This window comes from Oryza glaberrima, chromosome 5, assembly GCF_000147395.1.
Source record: "Oryza glaberrima chromosome 5, OglaRS2, whole genome shotgun sequence".
Taxonomy (NCBI): Eukaryota; Viridiplantae; Streptophyta; class Magnoliopsida; order Poales; family Poaceae; genus Oryza; species Oryza glaberrima.
Window position 1 is genome coordinate 2,936,502 of NC_068330.1, and position 13,617 is coordinate 2,950,118.

The following is a 13,617-nucleotide window of genomic DNA, read 5'->3' on the forward strand; positions in this document are numbered from 1 at the left end:
TAAAACAAATGCGTAATTACCTGCTCTGTTTTGTGTGTGTGTGTGGTGGTGGGGGGGGGGGGGGGCAGAAGATCGCAACCGTTCCAGAAGAAAGCAGCCTATAAACTTGGTAACTTGCCCCTCTGACTGTCACCATTGCAATGTTTTGCTGCATGTTTCAGCATGAATACTAATAGTCAATTCACATGATGTATTGATGTTCATTTCAGCTGCTTTGATAAACAGAGACTGATTCAAGGAAATTGTACGTTATTGCTAGATATTTTGGATTATATATGCATACTGCCAAGATATTTGAACAATTAACTGTAAGATTTCAGAGAAGCTGTACAGAAACTGTATTGTGCAGGATAATGGGGAAGATTTGAGGTGCATGATATAAAAAAAAACTGAAAAATGACTTCAATTGACTGATCTTAGATTAAGATGAGGTAAACATGTAGAGCCAAACTCTCAGCCCTGCTTTGATGAGCTTGGAAAATGTAGGTAGGATTTAAAGTAGTGAGAAATTTTAAGAGTTGAGAATTTGGTCAAGGCAGAAGAAACGGGTGATCTCCTACTTGCTCGACTTACTGTTGTCTTTTGGATCTTTTGTTGGGGCATTCTTCCTTGGTGTCACCTAAACTTTGCTGAATTCTGCCAATACACATCGGTATAATTCACTAAGTGTCACTCCCTCTGTTTTATACTGCAAGACATTTTTGGTTTGATATATGTCAAACTTATTAAAGTTTGACCAAGTTTATAGAAAGAAATAAAATCTGCAAGGCCAAATTAGTTTCATTAAATCCACCATTGAATATGTTTTTATAGTGTATTTGCATTATGTTGAAAATGTTACTTTATTTTTCTATGAACTGTCAGCCTTAAAAAGTTTGATTATAGGACAAACCCAAAACGACTTATAATATAGAAACGGTGAGTAAAAAAAAAAACACAAAAGAAGAAAGTCATAGTCAACAACAGATTTAAAAGAATGTTCAACAGAGTACTGGATTTACGGCGCACTTGAAATTGATTTGGATACTACCATATCAAATCTATCCATTGGCACCTTTCAATGAAAATTGATATCCATGCCTGTATCTCATGCCATCTTGTACCTCCAAAGCCTCCTCAGCAGCGCATATCATCTGCTTGTCGGAAGCTTTTCACCATGAAGGAATGCATTTATCAGCATAAGCCCTTCAGCAGGTTTGTTGAGGGGAACCAGGTGACCTGCTCCTCTGACTGTCACCATTGTCATTCCATGGTACTCCACAAACCTCCCAGCAACCTGCAATTGCAATATTTTGCTCCATTTTTCAGCATGAATACAAGTCAAATCACATGATGTATTGATGTTCAGTTCAGCTTCTGGTTTGCAGACCTGCTTGTCAAGGTACCAAGATTGCCAATCGGTCTTGATCGGTAGGCCGAGTGCTTCCACGCAGTACCGAGAACTGATAACCGGGACCCTGCCGTCAGCATCACCGCTGCTTTGATGAACAGAGACTGATTCAAGTAAATTGTAGGGTATTGTTGCATATTTTTGATGTAGATGCATATTACTACCAATATATTTGAACAGTAATTTCAAGGTTTCAGAGAAACTGTACAAGAACTGTAGTATGGAGGATAATGGGGAAGATCTGAGGTGAATGATAAAAAAAACTGAAAAATGGATTTAATTGAACAGATCTAAGATTAAGATGAGGCAAACCTGTAGAGCCAAACTCTCAGCCCTGCTTTGATGAGCTTGGAGTATATAGGTAGGATGGAAAGTACTGAGAAATTGTAAGAGTTGAGGATTTGGTCACTGCAAAAAGAAATGGATGAGCTCAGCTTCCTGTCAAGCTAAAAGAATTAATGGCTAATACATTGAAATATAAAACTGAAGAATATTTCGGCTAATTCACCTGCAAACTTGCCACTTCCCTGGAAGCAGTCCACTGGCATTTGCATGGAATGCTTCTTGCACATCATGCTTATTGAAGTAGTCCTCAGCATAGGATGAGTAGCATGGATCATAGCCTGAAAACATCTTGACTCTCCACCTGAATTGTTCCTGTCAAAACACAGAAATGCATGAATTTCAGAAGAGGGTCCAGAATGACACTTTATCCTTTTTTTTGCATACGGATCACTTTTACCTGGTTATTTGCGAAGAATGCGCGATCAGGTGAAGATGCTGAAGTACTGTTTAGAAGGCACTTTGGGGCATAAATGTTGTATATATCTATCTGATTGTACTGACTGAAGATTATGTTCATTGCAGCATTGCAATCGTCAGTCCAGTTGGAGTTCTTGAAGTTGCAAGTTTTCTTGATGCGCTCGTAAACTTGATCCGACACAACTGCGTGGCTCCAGGCATACTCAGCCAAACCTTTTGAATCATAGTAATCATCGGTGAGAGGGTTGCCTACCTGCAAGCAGATTATTCTGACTGTTATGTTCATGCAGGAACCTATTTTATGAGTTTAGGATGGTTTAAATGGAAGCTAATCGTGTTCCAATTGGGTGTTCCTGTGAGCATTACAATTGAGAAACTATTGTTCAAAATACTCCCCTCCGTTTCAAATTACTTGTCGTTTTAGTTTTGTCCTAAGTCGAATATACCTAACTTTGACCATCAATTTCTGTAAATTCATATAGTTTAAGAACATGTGAATTATATATTATGAAAGTATTTCTTTTGTTCAATCTAAAAACATAAATCTTATGATGTTGAACTATATAAATTTCTAAAAGTTTATGGCGTAAGTTGTAAGGAATGTTTGACTTACGACAAAGCTAAAATGACAAGCAATATGAAACAGCGAGAGTAAACAGTTCTTTCTACTTTCTAAGTTTGTATATGGTTTCTTATACATGAGCACATTTCACATAAAAGAACTTTTTGGCAAAACCATAACAATAATTACTGAAAGCGATTCAAGAAATTCTCACAATGAACCCCTTGAGGTTGATATATGTGCTGGCCCTTTTGTCTTTGTTCCTCTCATAGACAAGGTCAGCAAGCTGGGGCACATAGTGACCTGTATAACAGGGACATTGCACAGGAAAAGTTCAGATTGAGATTCATCTTGCATGATGTGCAGAACAAAAGCTTTTTTTGCAGAGCATCTTCTGGTCCACAGCATGTGGATTGTGAAAGAAGCCCAATGTAGCCCGTGAACCTACCTACCACTGATGCTTTGGTCATTCTTTCAGGGACATATGTTCAGAGATCTAATGGACCAATATTACAATCCAAAAACTCAAACTTTGTTTCAAGCAGAGAAAACCTATCAGTTCGGATGGCATCGGTATAATTTCTGTCCTCAATACATAAATGCAAGTAACAACTGAATCATTCTACCTTTTGTTTAAGCAGGTCATCTTTTACTGAATTCTACATAAATTTCTTCTGAATTCTGAACAATCAGATGACTCTGAGCATATTGTACTTCAGGAATATTTGAGAAGGCTGAAACTAAACCTTGTATTATTTTAGAGACTTGGTTCCTGATCTGACACTTTCACCATTAAAAGTATGATCTTTTGTTTGCTTGCTAAGGGGATGATTGCTGAACTAAGAGCTGTCATGAACTCATGATAGGTGTCAGCTAGTTCTAGAAAGTCAGTGATGATTTTTTTTCTTCAGTGGAAGTTCTGGTTTCAGATAAGATGGTGACACTACATAATTCGATACATACAATCCTTGAGATATTGTGAAAGCAAACGATAAGAAAATTTTGGTCAAGGATTGGGATGCTGCCTTCCATTTTGATTAGATAACTGGAATCTTGAAAGGAAGGCATCTTGGACATGTTTACATCCACATGAGAACAAAAGAGAAAAATGTCTCACACCAGATTTTGTAATATGTTGCGGTTAGGAAATCTTTTAATTTCTTGATGAAAATGTAGAATTCTGAATGTTACCATCAAAAACTGATTAGAAAATTTACCGGTTTCAGTTCTGAAATGAGTTTACCTGCATAGCTCTCCCCTGAGATGTAGAACTCATTGTCCTTGTACTGAGGAAATCTCTTGAACCAGTTCACCAGGAAACTATAAGCATCCTCAGCTGCCAAAAAAAAAAAAAAGAAGGATGCCACAAAATTACACTTCTAATCATTATTACAAAGCAATCGAAATTCAGATCACCTGTAGATGGCCAAGCAAACTAGAGAATCATTTTACAATCAGCTTAATTACCTACAAAATCATCATTAAGGTTGGAGAGGTCAGAGGATGTGTTGGTGTAGGAGAAGCCGACCCCAACAGGAGACTCCAAGAACAGGAGGTTAGCCTCTGGCAAAGACCAATTTTATAGCACAAAAAAAATGTTTTCAGAATTATACTAAAGACAAATGTCAGTGATGTTAAGCATGAAAACTTTTAATTAATTCAGGAATTAAAGGAATAAAAAATACAAACTCTGCACCTTTGTTCCAGCCATACTGGTTGAACTCTAGTGCTGCTCCTTGTCTTGCAACTCTGAGAGGCCCTAGCTCTGATGCAGCACCATAGCCAATGGAAGAGCAACCAGGTCCTAACAAAACAAGAACAAAATTAACAAACCATTTAGGAAAAAAAAATATTCCTAATTAACCATAAGAAAGAACATAAATGTTGCATGCAACAATCATTTATTTATTTATTTATTTTTGCAATATGGTCAGTTGAAAGAAAAAAATCAATAAGCAGCTTTTCATAAGTTCAGATCATCCAATGATCACAAATTTAACATGAAACCTCATCTCAAAACTAAACAAACATAAACCACAAGTACTCCACAGAACAAATACCCAAGAGAAAATATCTGAAATTTTCATATCGCACACACAAAAGAACAAACAGAAACTGTAGTTTCTACTAGGAGTAATTACTTAATTAATTAACAGAGTTTTTAACCGATTAACATTTAACAGAGCTTCTACTGCAGCAATTTTTTTTAAAAAAAAAAACAGCAGAAGCGATCGAGACCTCCATTGAGCCAGAGGAGCAGCGGCTTCTTCTCCGGCGCCGGCGACGCCTGCGCCTCGAAGAACCAGTAGAAGAGCGCCCTGCCGTGCCGCTCGTCGACGCCGACGTAGCCGGCGAACTGCGACACGGCGGGGCTCGCCGGCTGCCCCGGGAGCCGTGCCACCCTGTCAGCCTCCTGCTCGCCGCCGCCGCCGCCGCCGCCGCCCGCCGCCATTGACGAGCTGAAGCACAGGAGGAGGAGAAGACAAGAGACATCTCGCCGCCTCGCCGCCGCCGCCATTGCTAACCCGTGTTGCAGAGCTCTAGCTATAGCGTCGCCATGGATGGAAATGGAGGAGGAGAAGAAAAGGTGAAAAGTGGTGCGATTCTTGGTGAATTATTGCGAGCTTGGAGCTTCTCGTTTGGTGTTCTTGGAGGACTCGGATAAATATATCTACTATCTAGTATCTATATCCATCGTCCATGGTGAAAAAAGAAAAGATTATGTTAATTTTGTAGTGTGATTGACTGATAAATTGACAGCATGAGAAGGATGGAAAGCGAAAACTGATTGACATTGGAGGCAGTTTGTTTGGCTTCTCTAGTAATTCCATGGGAGTTAGAAATTAGAGATGACTCAGTTACCTATCTCTCTCATTGTCTATTAAAAGTCTGTTTTTCACAGGTACCATATTTATTATTTTTTGAACATGCATGCCAATATTCCTTCCAAATTACTCTTATTGCTCCCTCCATTTCAAAATGTTGTAATCTAGAATATAATAAATCTGGATGTCTGTCCAGATACTAGGTTACAATATTTTAAGACGGAGGTAATATCACTTTAGTTGAAAGTTCAACCTCCTTGATATATTGACGATGTAAAGAAAATGATAGAAAATATCTTGCTATCATACTTTCGATGTCACGTATACCAGGGTGGATTTAGTGTATGATAAGTGGGGTCCTTGCCTCGTCAAATTTTACTTTGTATATTGTACCCGACGTCACGTGTGTATGTCATATACTCATATGGCCTTCAGTCTGACTAACTTCCCATATATTTTTCCTTTCTTTGCTCGTTTCATTCTTCATGTTTCGCGATTGTGGTGCCGTGCATCTACTCCGATCTCCTCTCCATTTGAAACGGGAATCAGTCAAGATTAGAGAGGAAATTAAAAGAGGTGAAATTGAATCTTCCCCAAAGTGTGAATTAATATTGCGAGTTGGAGTTTTTGGTTTGGACTACTGGTATACGCGTCTTGGAGGACTTGCATAAATCTATCCATCCATCCATGGTGAAAAAATAGTTTTAACTTTTGTACTCTAGTAGTTTTTGCAGGCCTGCAAAATTGACAGCGTGACAACGATGGAAAACGAAACCGATAGCGTAGGAGTTATTTTGACATTAGACAACAATGTGCGTAGGTAATTCCATAGGAGTTGTTTTTGACATTGGACAAAATTGTGCATAGCTAGGTAATCCCCATACGACTTATTTACTCTCTCTCTCTCTCTCTCTCTCTCTCTCTACACTAAAACTTTTTATAGGTAAAGCATTTCATTTTATATAAATTTTAGTATATGCCAAACTGATAGAAAATCTCTTGTTATAGGATGTATACTCAATTTTTTTCTAGTGAACAGCATAGTCTTAATATAAAACCATATTTTGATGAATGAACACAAAGTTAAAGATATTATTATACAATGGTTATAAAAAAATATACTCAAAATTCTTTAAGTACGATCCTAGTGGAGAAATAAACTCATGTTTAAAAGTTATTGTATTGCACCGTGTTGATATTACATTTAATTGTAAAAAATTACGGAATATGGATATTAAGTCTTAAACTGGTGATGGTGAATTAACAAGAAAAAAATAAAAATGTAATTCCAAATTTCCAATTATATAAATGACATAAAGAGAAGAAGATCAAGTTTGTTGTGCTAAAATAAAAAATGGAAGATGGGCCAATAGAGGAGTGACTCGATGGTTGGACTTTTGCATATTTTGACTTCACTGAGCTATATTAATTGAGAATGAGTCTACTTTATCTTCCTCAACTATTGTCCTCGGTCGAATCATATCCCTCAATTGCAAAATCAGGTATAGAGACTCACTCAACTATGAAAACCGGATCAAGGATGACGGTGTTGAGACAGAGAGGCCTCTCCGAGCTACGGGAATGATGGTGGATAGGTGAACGTGCTTGGAGGGGCTCGCCGGCCACCCCCCGTACTGCTCGGCTTGGTCGGGAATAAAAGAGAAGAAAGAGAGGATAGAAGAAGAGTGGGCGTTGACATGTGAGTTCTACTGTAGCCTATGCTGATTAGCGAGTCTGACCACATTTAACCTGTTTCGTCTTTCGAAATCACCGAAAGAGTTGATTAGTATTGGTTTTTGAAGTTAGGTGATACAATACATCTGGATTTATGATTGAGGTACGCGATTCGACAAGGGATACGATTTTACACTGGTTTTGAAAATCAGACCCTGTTTAGCAACACTGATATCCTGAAATGAAGTGACAAATCATCGTAGATGCAGAACATACTGATAGTAGCATGAACGTAAGACCCTGTTTAGATGGAACTAAAACTTTTAAGTCCCTATCACATCGAATGTTTGGACACTAATTATAAATATTAAACGTTGACTATTAATAAAACCCATCTATAATCTTGGACTAATTCGCGAGACGAATCTATTGAGCCTAATTAATCCATGATTAGCCTATGTGATGCTACAGTAAATATTCTCTAATTATGGATTAATTAGGCTTAAAAAAATTGTCTCGCAAATTAGCTTTCATTTATGTAATTAGTTTTGTAAGTAGTCTATATTTAATACTCTAAATTAGTGTCTAAATACAGGGACTAAAGTTAAAGTTAAGTCCCTAGATTCAAACACCACCTAAGACTGCATTGCAGATTTCAGGCAAGCGTCAGACGTCATATGTGCATATACACTGGGGATAAAACATTGTATATAGGCATTGTCTAGTTCCCAAAAAAAAATTTCGTAAAAATGTCACATCGAATTTTTAGACATATGCATGGAGCATTAAATATAGGTTAAAAACACTAATTACATAGTGCATGGAAATCGCGAGACGGATCTTTTGAGCCTAGTTAGCCCATAATTAGTCATAAGTGTTATAGTAACTCACATGTGCTAATGACGGATTAATTAGACTTAATAAATTCGTCTCGCGGTTTCCAAGTGAGTCATGAAATTAGTTTTTTCATTTGTATCAGAAAATCCTTTCTGACATTCGATCAAACGTTCGATGTGACACCCAGAAATTTTATTTTTGCCAAATAAACACACCCATACTGTAGGAGACAGGCATCCTGTATCCACATTAGCAAGTATCAGCTTTCTACTAAGTCTTCAAAAAAAAACGCCTTCTACTAGTAATGGGAGACATACGGTATATATATGGAAGCAACGCCAGAATATACATTACCATCCTAGTAGTATATCCACATGTGACTACGTTCATGAAGCAGCTAGCTTGGGATTGCATTGCATAGATTGTTCTTCACTTCTTCTGTAGCATGGAGAAGCAGCAATCAGAAAGTGGTAGTGCACAGCAGCGGTCACACACTTGTTTCTGCTGTCTATTTCCTGAATCCTGATGTATCTGAATATACCCCTATGTTTCAAAATAAGTTTATTTTTACGTATCCAGTACGCACCAATACAAAATAATTAAAAAAAAGACCAGATACCCTCACATTCTCAAATTCCAATGCAATTATCTCTTTCTTTATCAATTCATAATGCAGTTATTCTCTATTTTTGCAAACTCCAATATAATGTTACTCAAAAATAAACTTATCTTTGGACAAATGGGAGGAATAAAAAATAAACACTGTCTCATTAGGGATTCCATCCTATCAAGTATCAACCCCATGAATGTCCAAAATGATGAGGGATGGGTAGTAAACTAGTAATTGACCCATCGATCATATTAATCGGCCCAAGTAGGCCCAATAGAAAAGTGACTCGAGTGGACTTTGCTGTTTGGCCCAAGTAATTAATATGGAATCTTGCCCTCATGAAAGGCCCATATCGAGTATCAAGCTTTAGGTGTAGAAATTGCAGAATCAAAATTAACAAACACTTTTAGCTCAATATTTGTGTGCCTTCAACACATTCAATATTGTGATATACTGATTTTTTCATAACCAAACAATGCCACATGTTTGCTTTAAGAATGTCTACGTTTGTGAAATGTTTGCGACTGGTTCTTGCCACAAATAATAGTCCCTCCGTTCTGAAATAAGTTCATTTTATCTATCTTATACATACCAATACAAAATAAAAAAATATTAGAATATCCTCGCTTTATCAAGTCTCAATGTAATTATTTCTCTCTTTAACTATTCCCAATATATTTATCTCATACTTTTACAAATTCCGATACGGTTACTCAAAATGAACTTCTTTTGAGATAAACAGGAGGAAAAAATGAACTTATTCTAGAAAGGGAGTAGGTGGCAAGACTGTATGTAAGACTTGAGCCCTGTTGAGAAAAAAAAAGTCCTAACTTCGTCACTGGACTTAGCATAAATAAAGAGTAAAGTACATCACCGGTCCCTAAACTTATACCGTTGTGTCATCTCGGTCCCTAAACTCGCAAATCGACCGTTCATGTCCTTAAACTTGTTCGACTGTGTCATCCCGATCCCTAAACTTACAGATCACTCGTGTAGGTCCTCCAACTTGTTCAGTTGTATCACCCCGGTCTCTAAACTTGGATTTGAATATCATCTGGGTCAAATAGGACAGTCTAAAGACTTTATATTTAAAAATAATTCATAACTTTTTCATGTGAACTCTAATGAAGATAAATTTTATATCAAACTTGTAGCCCTCGACGCGGTCTACAACTTTGTGGTTGAATTTTTTTTATTGTAAGTCATTTTTTGTCCCAAAATGTAATTTTAAAATTAAAATTTCAAAATCTATAAACATGTAACAATATTTTGGGACCTAAACAGTTTTAATTAAAAAAACTTTTCAACTACAAAGTTGTAGGTCGAGTCGAGGGCTACAATTTTGATATAAAGTTTGTCTTCATTAGAGTTTACATGAAAAAGTTATGAATTATTTTTTGTATAAAGTTTTTAGATCGTCCTGTTTAGGGACCGGGGTGACACAACTGAACAAGTTAGAGGACCTAAACGAGTGATCTGCAAGTTTAGGGCCCGGGATGACGCAGTCGAACAAGTTTAAGGACCTGAACGGTTGATTTACGAGTTTAGGGACCGGGATGACACAGCGGTACAAGTTTAGAGACTGGTGATGGACTTTACTCTAACAAAGATAGAAATTAATGAGGTCATGTAAAAAAAGTGATGCGTTGAAACTATGTGTGCCGGCAACGAATAGATAAGATTAAGAACATTTCCTTCCCTCTAACTGATTTACTTTATTTCTTATTAATTGGCATAATTAATCTGTAGTGCGATGACGCTGCTCACGTTCTCTGATCATCAGCATTGTCGTCCCGCTTTATGAAAAATATAAAAAAACAGATGCTGCCTATATATGTAATTAAGAAGAAGATAGTTTAATTAGAGTATTTTCTTTCTGGTATCCATGTTCCAATCTAAAAGGCGACGACCACGTATGCATTCCTACGTCTACCAATTAATCTCCAAGTTTCTTCTTCTTGACCTAATTAAAAAAAGTTGGAATCTTAATATAAAATTGTGCATGACTCATGTAGCCTTTGAAGTTTGAACTTTGGTCTTTGTTCACACTTTGGCAGAAATAATTAAGGATGCATAAATTAAGAAGGAAATGAGATTAAGCAAAAGTAGTTAGCCGCCATGCATGCATGTAGCATATAGCTTTGGGCATCTCCACATAAGCATATATCTTCATGTTAATTAAGAAGTAAAAAATATTAAGCAGCTTATTTATCTTTCTCACTTTAAAACATTCTTTACATGGAAATTCAAAACGAACCTCAAAACAGTCTCCAATAGTTAATCCCTCTAGTAAAGAAAAAAAAATTGACGTATAGAGAACTTCAAATAAATTTGACTCGAGGGACTATTATTGTTGATTAATTGACTCTTGGTTTAAGGCCACTGTTAATATATGCATACTATTTTGTTGAGATATTGAAACGATTCAATTAATTGTTCATGCAAGTTGTCAAGTTTTAATTGAGAGAGGGGGGTAGAGATTAGCTAGATAGAGATTCTAAAAGTGTCCACTGTTAATTGTATTATTGAATCAATGTAAAGATGTGGTCTAAGTCACGTGCATGCACATATAATTGTTAATCGTGCCGTGCGTGACTTGATTTGACTGAAAGTTGCTCTCGATCTTCTCTACTTAAGGTCAATAACCTAGTTGGCTATGGATGTCCGTTGGCTATATATTCCTAGGTTGCACCCCAATTATCGACACAATGCATGTTCAAGCAGCTTTACCCCTTCCCTAGCTGTAGGCTGTGTTTAGTTTCTGAAATTAGGAAGAAGTTTAGAGAAAGTTGGTAGTTTGGAAAAAAAGTTAAGAGTTTATGTGTATAAGAAAGTTTTGTATGTGATGTGATGTGATGGAAAGTTGGGAGTTGAGGGAAAGTTTAGTGTGAACTAAACAGGGCCATAATCACTAAGTACATGTTAATTGATATGCCTCCATTTTATATTATAAAACGAAGTTTGATTAAATATATAGAGAAAACGTAACAGCACTTATAATACCAAATTAGTTTTACTAAATCCAACGTTAATTATATTTTGATAGTATATTTATTTCTCTACTACTTTAAAAGTAGAGTTACCCTCCTTCCACCCCATACCCACCGTGTGGACGTTGTTCGCTTCTTCTCGTGTGATAACCTCGCAGGATCCACTCTTTATCTTTAATCCAATCCCCAATTATGCATACCTGGCTATATTTCCAGTTCTTTATCCTCAATCCACGCTTCTAGTGCTTTATCCTCAATCTACCTATCCACTTATATGGGCATGGGCATGGTCTGTTGCAAAGTACGTACATGCATATTACTAGTTGTGTTAAAAAAGGATTGGTACGTTTTTCCAAAAACTTCATCAAACTTTTAATTTTTTTATTTATAAAAAAAATCACAACACCTTGTAATATGAAACAGAGAAAATAATTAATTAATTTTAGAAAAGTTACACTTAGTGATTATTGAATATATACTTCCACATCACTTAGAACAAAAATAAGTTTCACTTTGAACCTATACCTCTATGACATCGTGTCGATCGAGAAAAAATAATTTTCACTTCGGATATCCCGGCCATATCACATTATTAACAAGCAAGGCTCACTAGTGTTGAGTGTTGACATGCTTTATGTGGAGTGTAGACGATGCCCTACTGCAGTTGGGGTCATGCTTGTCAGCATAAAAAAACTAAGTTTACGGCTATTGTACGTGGTTGTTTACCCTATTGATTAACTTGTTGGTAATGCCAAAATTTGAACAAGTTTTGAAACTACCCGCGGTTTGGTAGGGTGTCACGATGATTTGGCCACGACGCAAATTGGTTCAATCCAAACTCTCTCTCTCTCTCTCTCTCTCTTGAAGTTGGCGATGAATTGGTAAGCACTTTTTGCTAGCAATCTAAAATGGCCTTAATGCCAAGTGCAAAGAATTTTTTTTTCATCCCAATGTAAAGTGAAAGTATTTGTTAAACCCAGTGTGTTTAGTTGCTAACCCTCAAGGAATTGAGGGAAATTACATCCCTGCCACCCTGGTGTGAGGGTTTTTTTTTTAAATCTTATGGGGTCAACTATAATATATTATTAGCCTCCTTTCAAATCAAATAGGAATTTCTCGAAGATTAATTGATTCCGGTGAAAATCATGTAAAATTTCCTGCCTAAAAAACCGAGAGCTGTTCGACAAACATATATGATAAATATATATCAATATATATTTCTCAGGACATATATACTTGATACTTTCATTGACGATGTCTCTCAGCAATATTAAAATAGCTTGATTGCCCACGGTTTTAGCGAAAGGCCTACATTTATTTAAATTTTGCACATGAAAGCTATAACTAATAAGGATTCATGTACCTGCCTGCCCAAAAGTTGCAACGAAAACCGAGAGGCCACATGGCAGAGCAGCTAGCTGTAGGCACTACTTTTATGGAGACAAGAGACAAAAAGAGAGAAAGAAAGAGAAGCTAAGGTAGCATTTCACAAATCTCTCTTGTCTACAAAAGTTGGTGCCTTCTCATCTAAATTATCCAACTCTAACTGTGAACTCTATGCATTCGTGCAGAAAGAAAAGGCATCAGAATAAAATTTTAATTACATGCATGCAATTTGACACTAATTTGTTCTAGGAATCAAAGATAATTTAATTATCATTGTTCTATACTTGTATTTGCATATATGTATCTTTCAACAAACTTTGTAATGTATATCTATGTTTGGTACCGGTCAGAATGCACCTAAATTAATCATGCAACGGCGCCGAACAAAACTGCGTCTTGTCTGCCATTTAAGTAATAATCAATCATACCTATGGATAAAAAAAAAGAGGTAATCGGTTCATTTTAAATATTTGACATGTTAGTATTGTTTAGAGACCAGATGACGAGTTGATGATGATGTACTTCAAGACATTGCATCTATCACCAATCGGTCAATCCAGTTGAGTTTGACGATAAGACTA

At 36.6% G+C, this 13,617-nt stretch overlaps 1 protein-coding gene across 2 annotated transcripts; it reads right to left on the reverse strand.

The window, feature by feature from the left end:
• Positions 1–844: 844 nt before the first annotated feature.
• LOC127773614 (serine carboxypeptidase-like 26) lies at positions 845–5,390 on the reverse strand. 2 transcript variants are annotated; one of them, XM_052299744.1, is made up of 10 exons: positions 4,953–5,390; positions 4,411–4,518; positions 4,182–4,277; positions 3,958–4,050; positions 2,929–3,017; positions 2,133–2,405; positions 1,899–2,047; positions 1,703–1,798; positions 1,370–1,478; positions 845–1,276 (listed from the first exon to the last, which is right to left on the reverse strand). In XM_052299744.1, exons 1-10 carry the CDS (start codon positions 5,230–5,232, stop codon positions 1,130–1,132), a joined length of 1,440 nt encoding a protein of 479 aa, XP_052155704.1. In that variant the 5' UTR covers positions 5,233–5,390; the 3' UTR covers positions 845–1,129. The 2 variants fall into 2 exon arrangements, with proteins under 2 accessions (XP_052155704.1, XP_052155705.1); XM_052299745.1 differs by having other exon boundaries at positions 846–1,276; positions 1,370–1,475; positions 4,953–5,389.
• Between the last annotated feature and the right edge of the window lie 8,227 nt (positions 5,391–13,617).

Bases quoted from the DNA above. Each gene is read 5' to 3' on its own strand.
- LOC127773614 (XM_052299744.1), bottom strand. From the start codon at position 5,232: ATGGCGGCGGCGGCGAGGCGGCGAGATGTCTCTTGTCTTCTCCTCCTC. The intron at 4,519-4,952 runs GTCTCGATCGCT...TTGTTTTGTTAG, and splicing joins GCTCCTCTGGCTCAATGGAG to GACCTGGTTGCTCTTCCATT. The intron at 2,048-2,132 runs GTAAAAGTGATC...GTGTTTTGACAG, and splicing joins CATTCTTCGCAAATAACCAG to GAACAATTCAGGTGGAGAGT.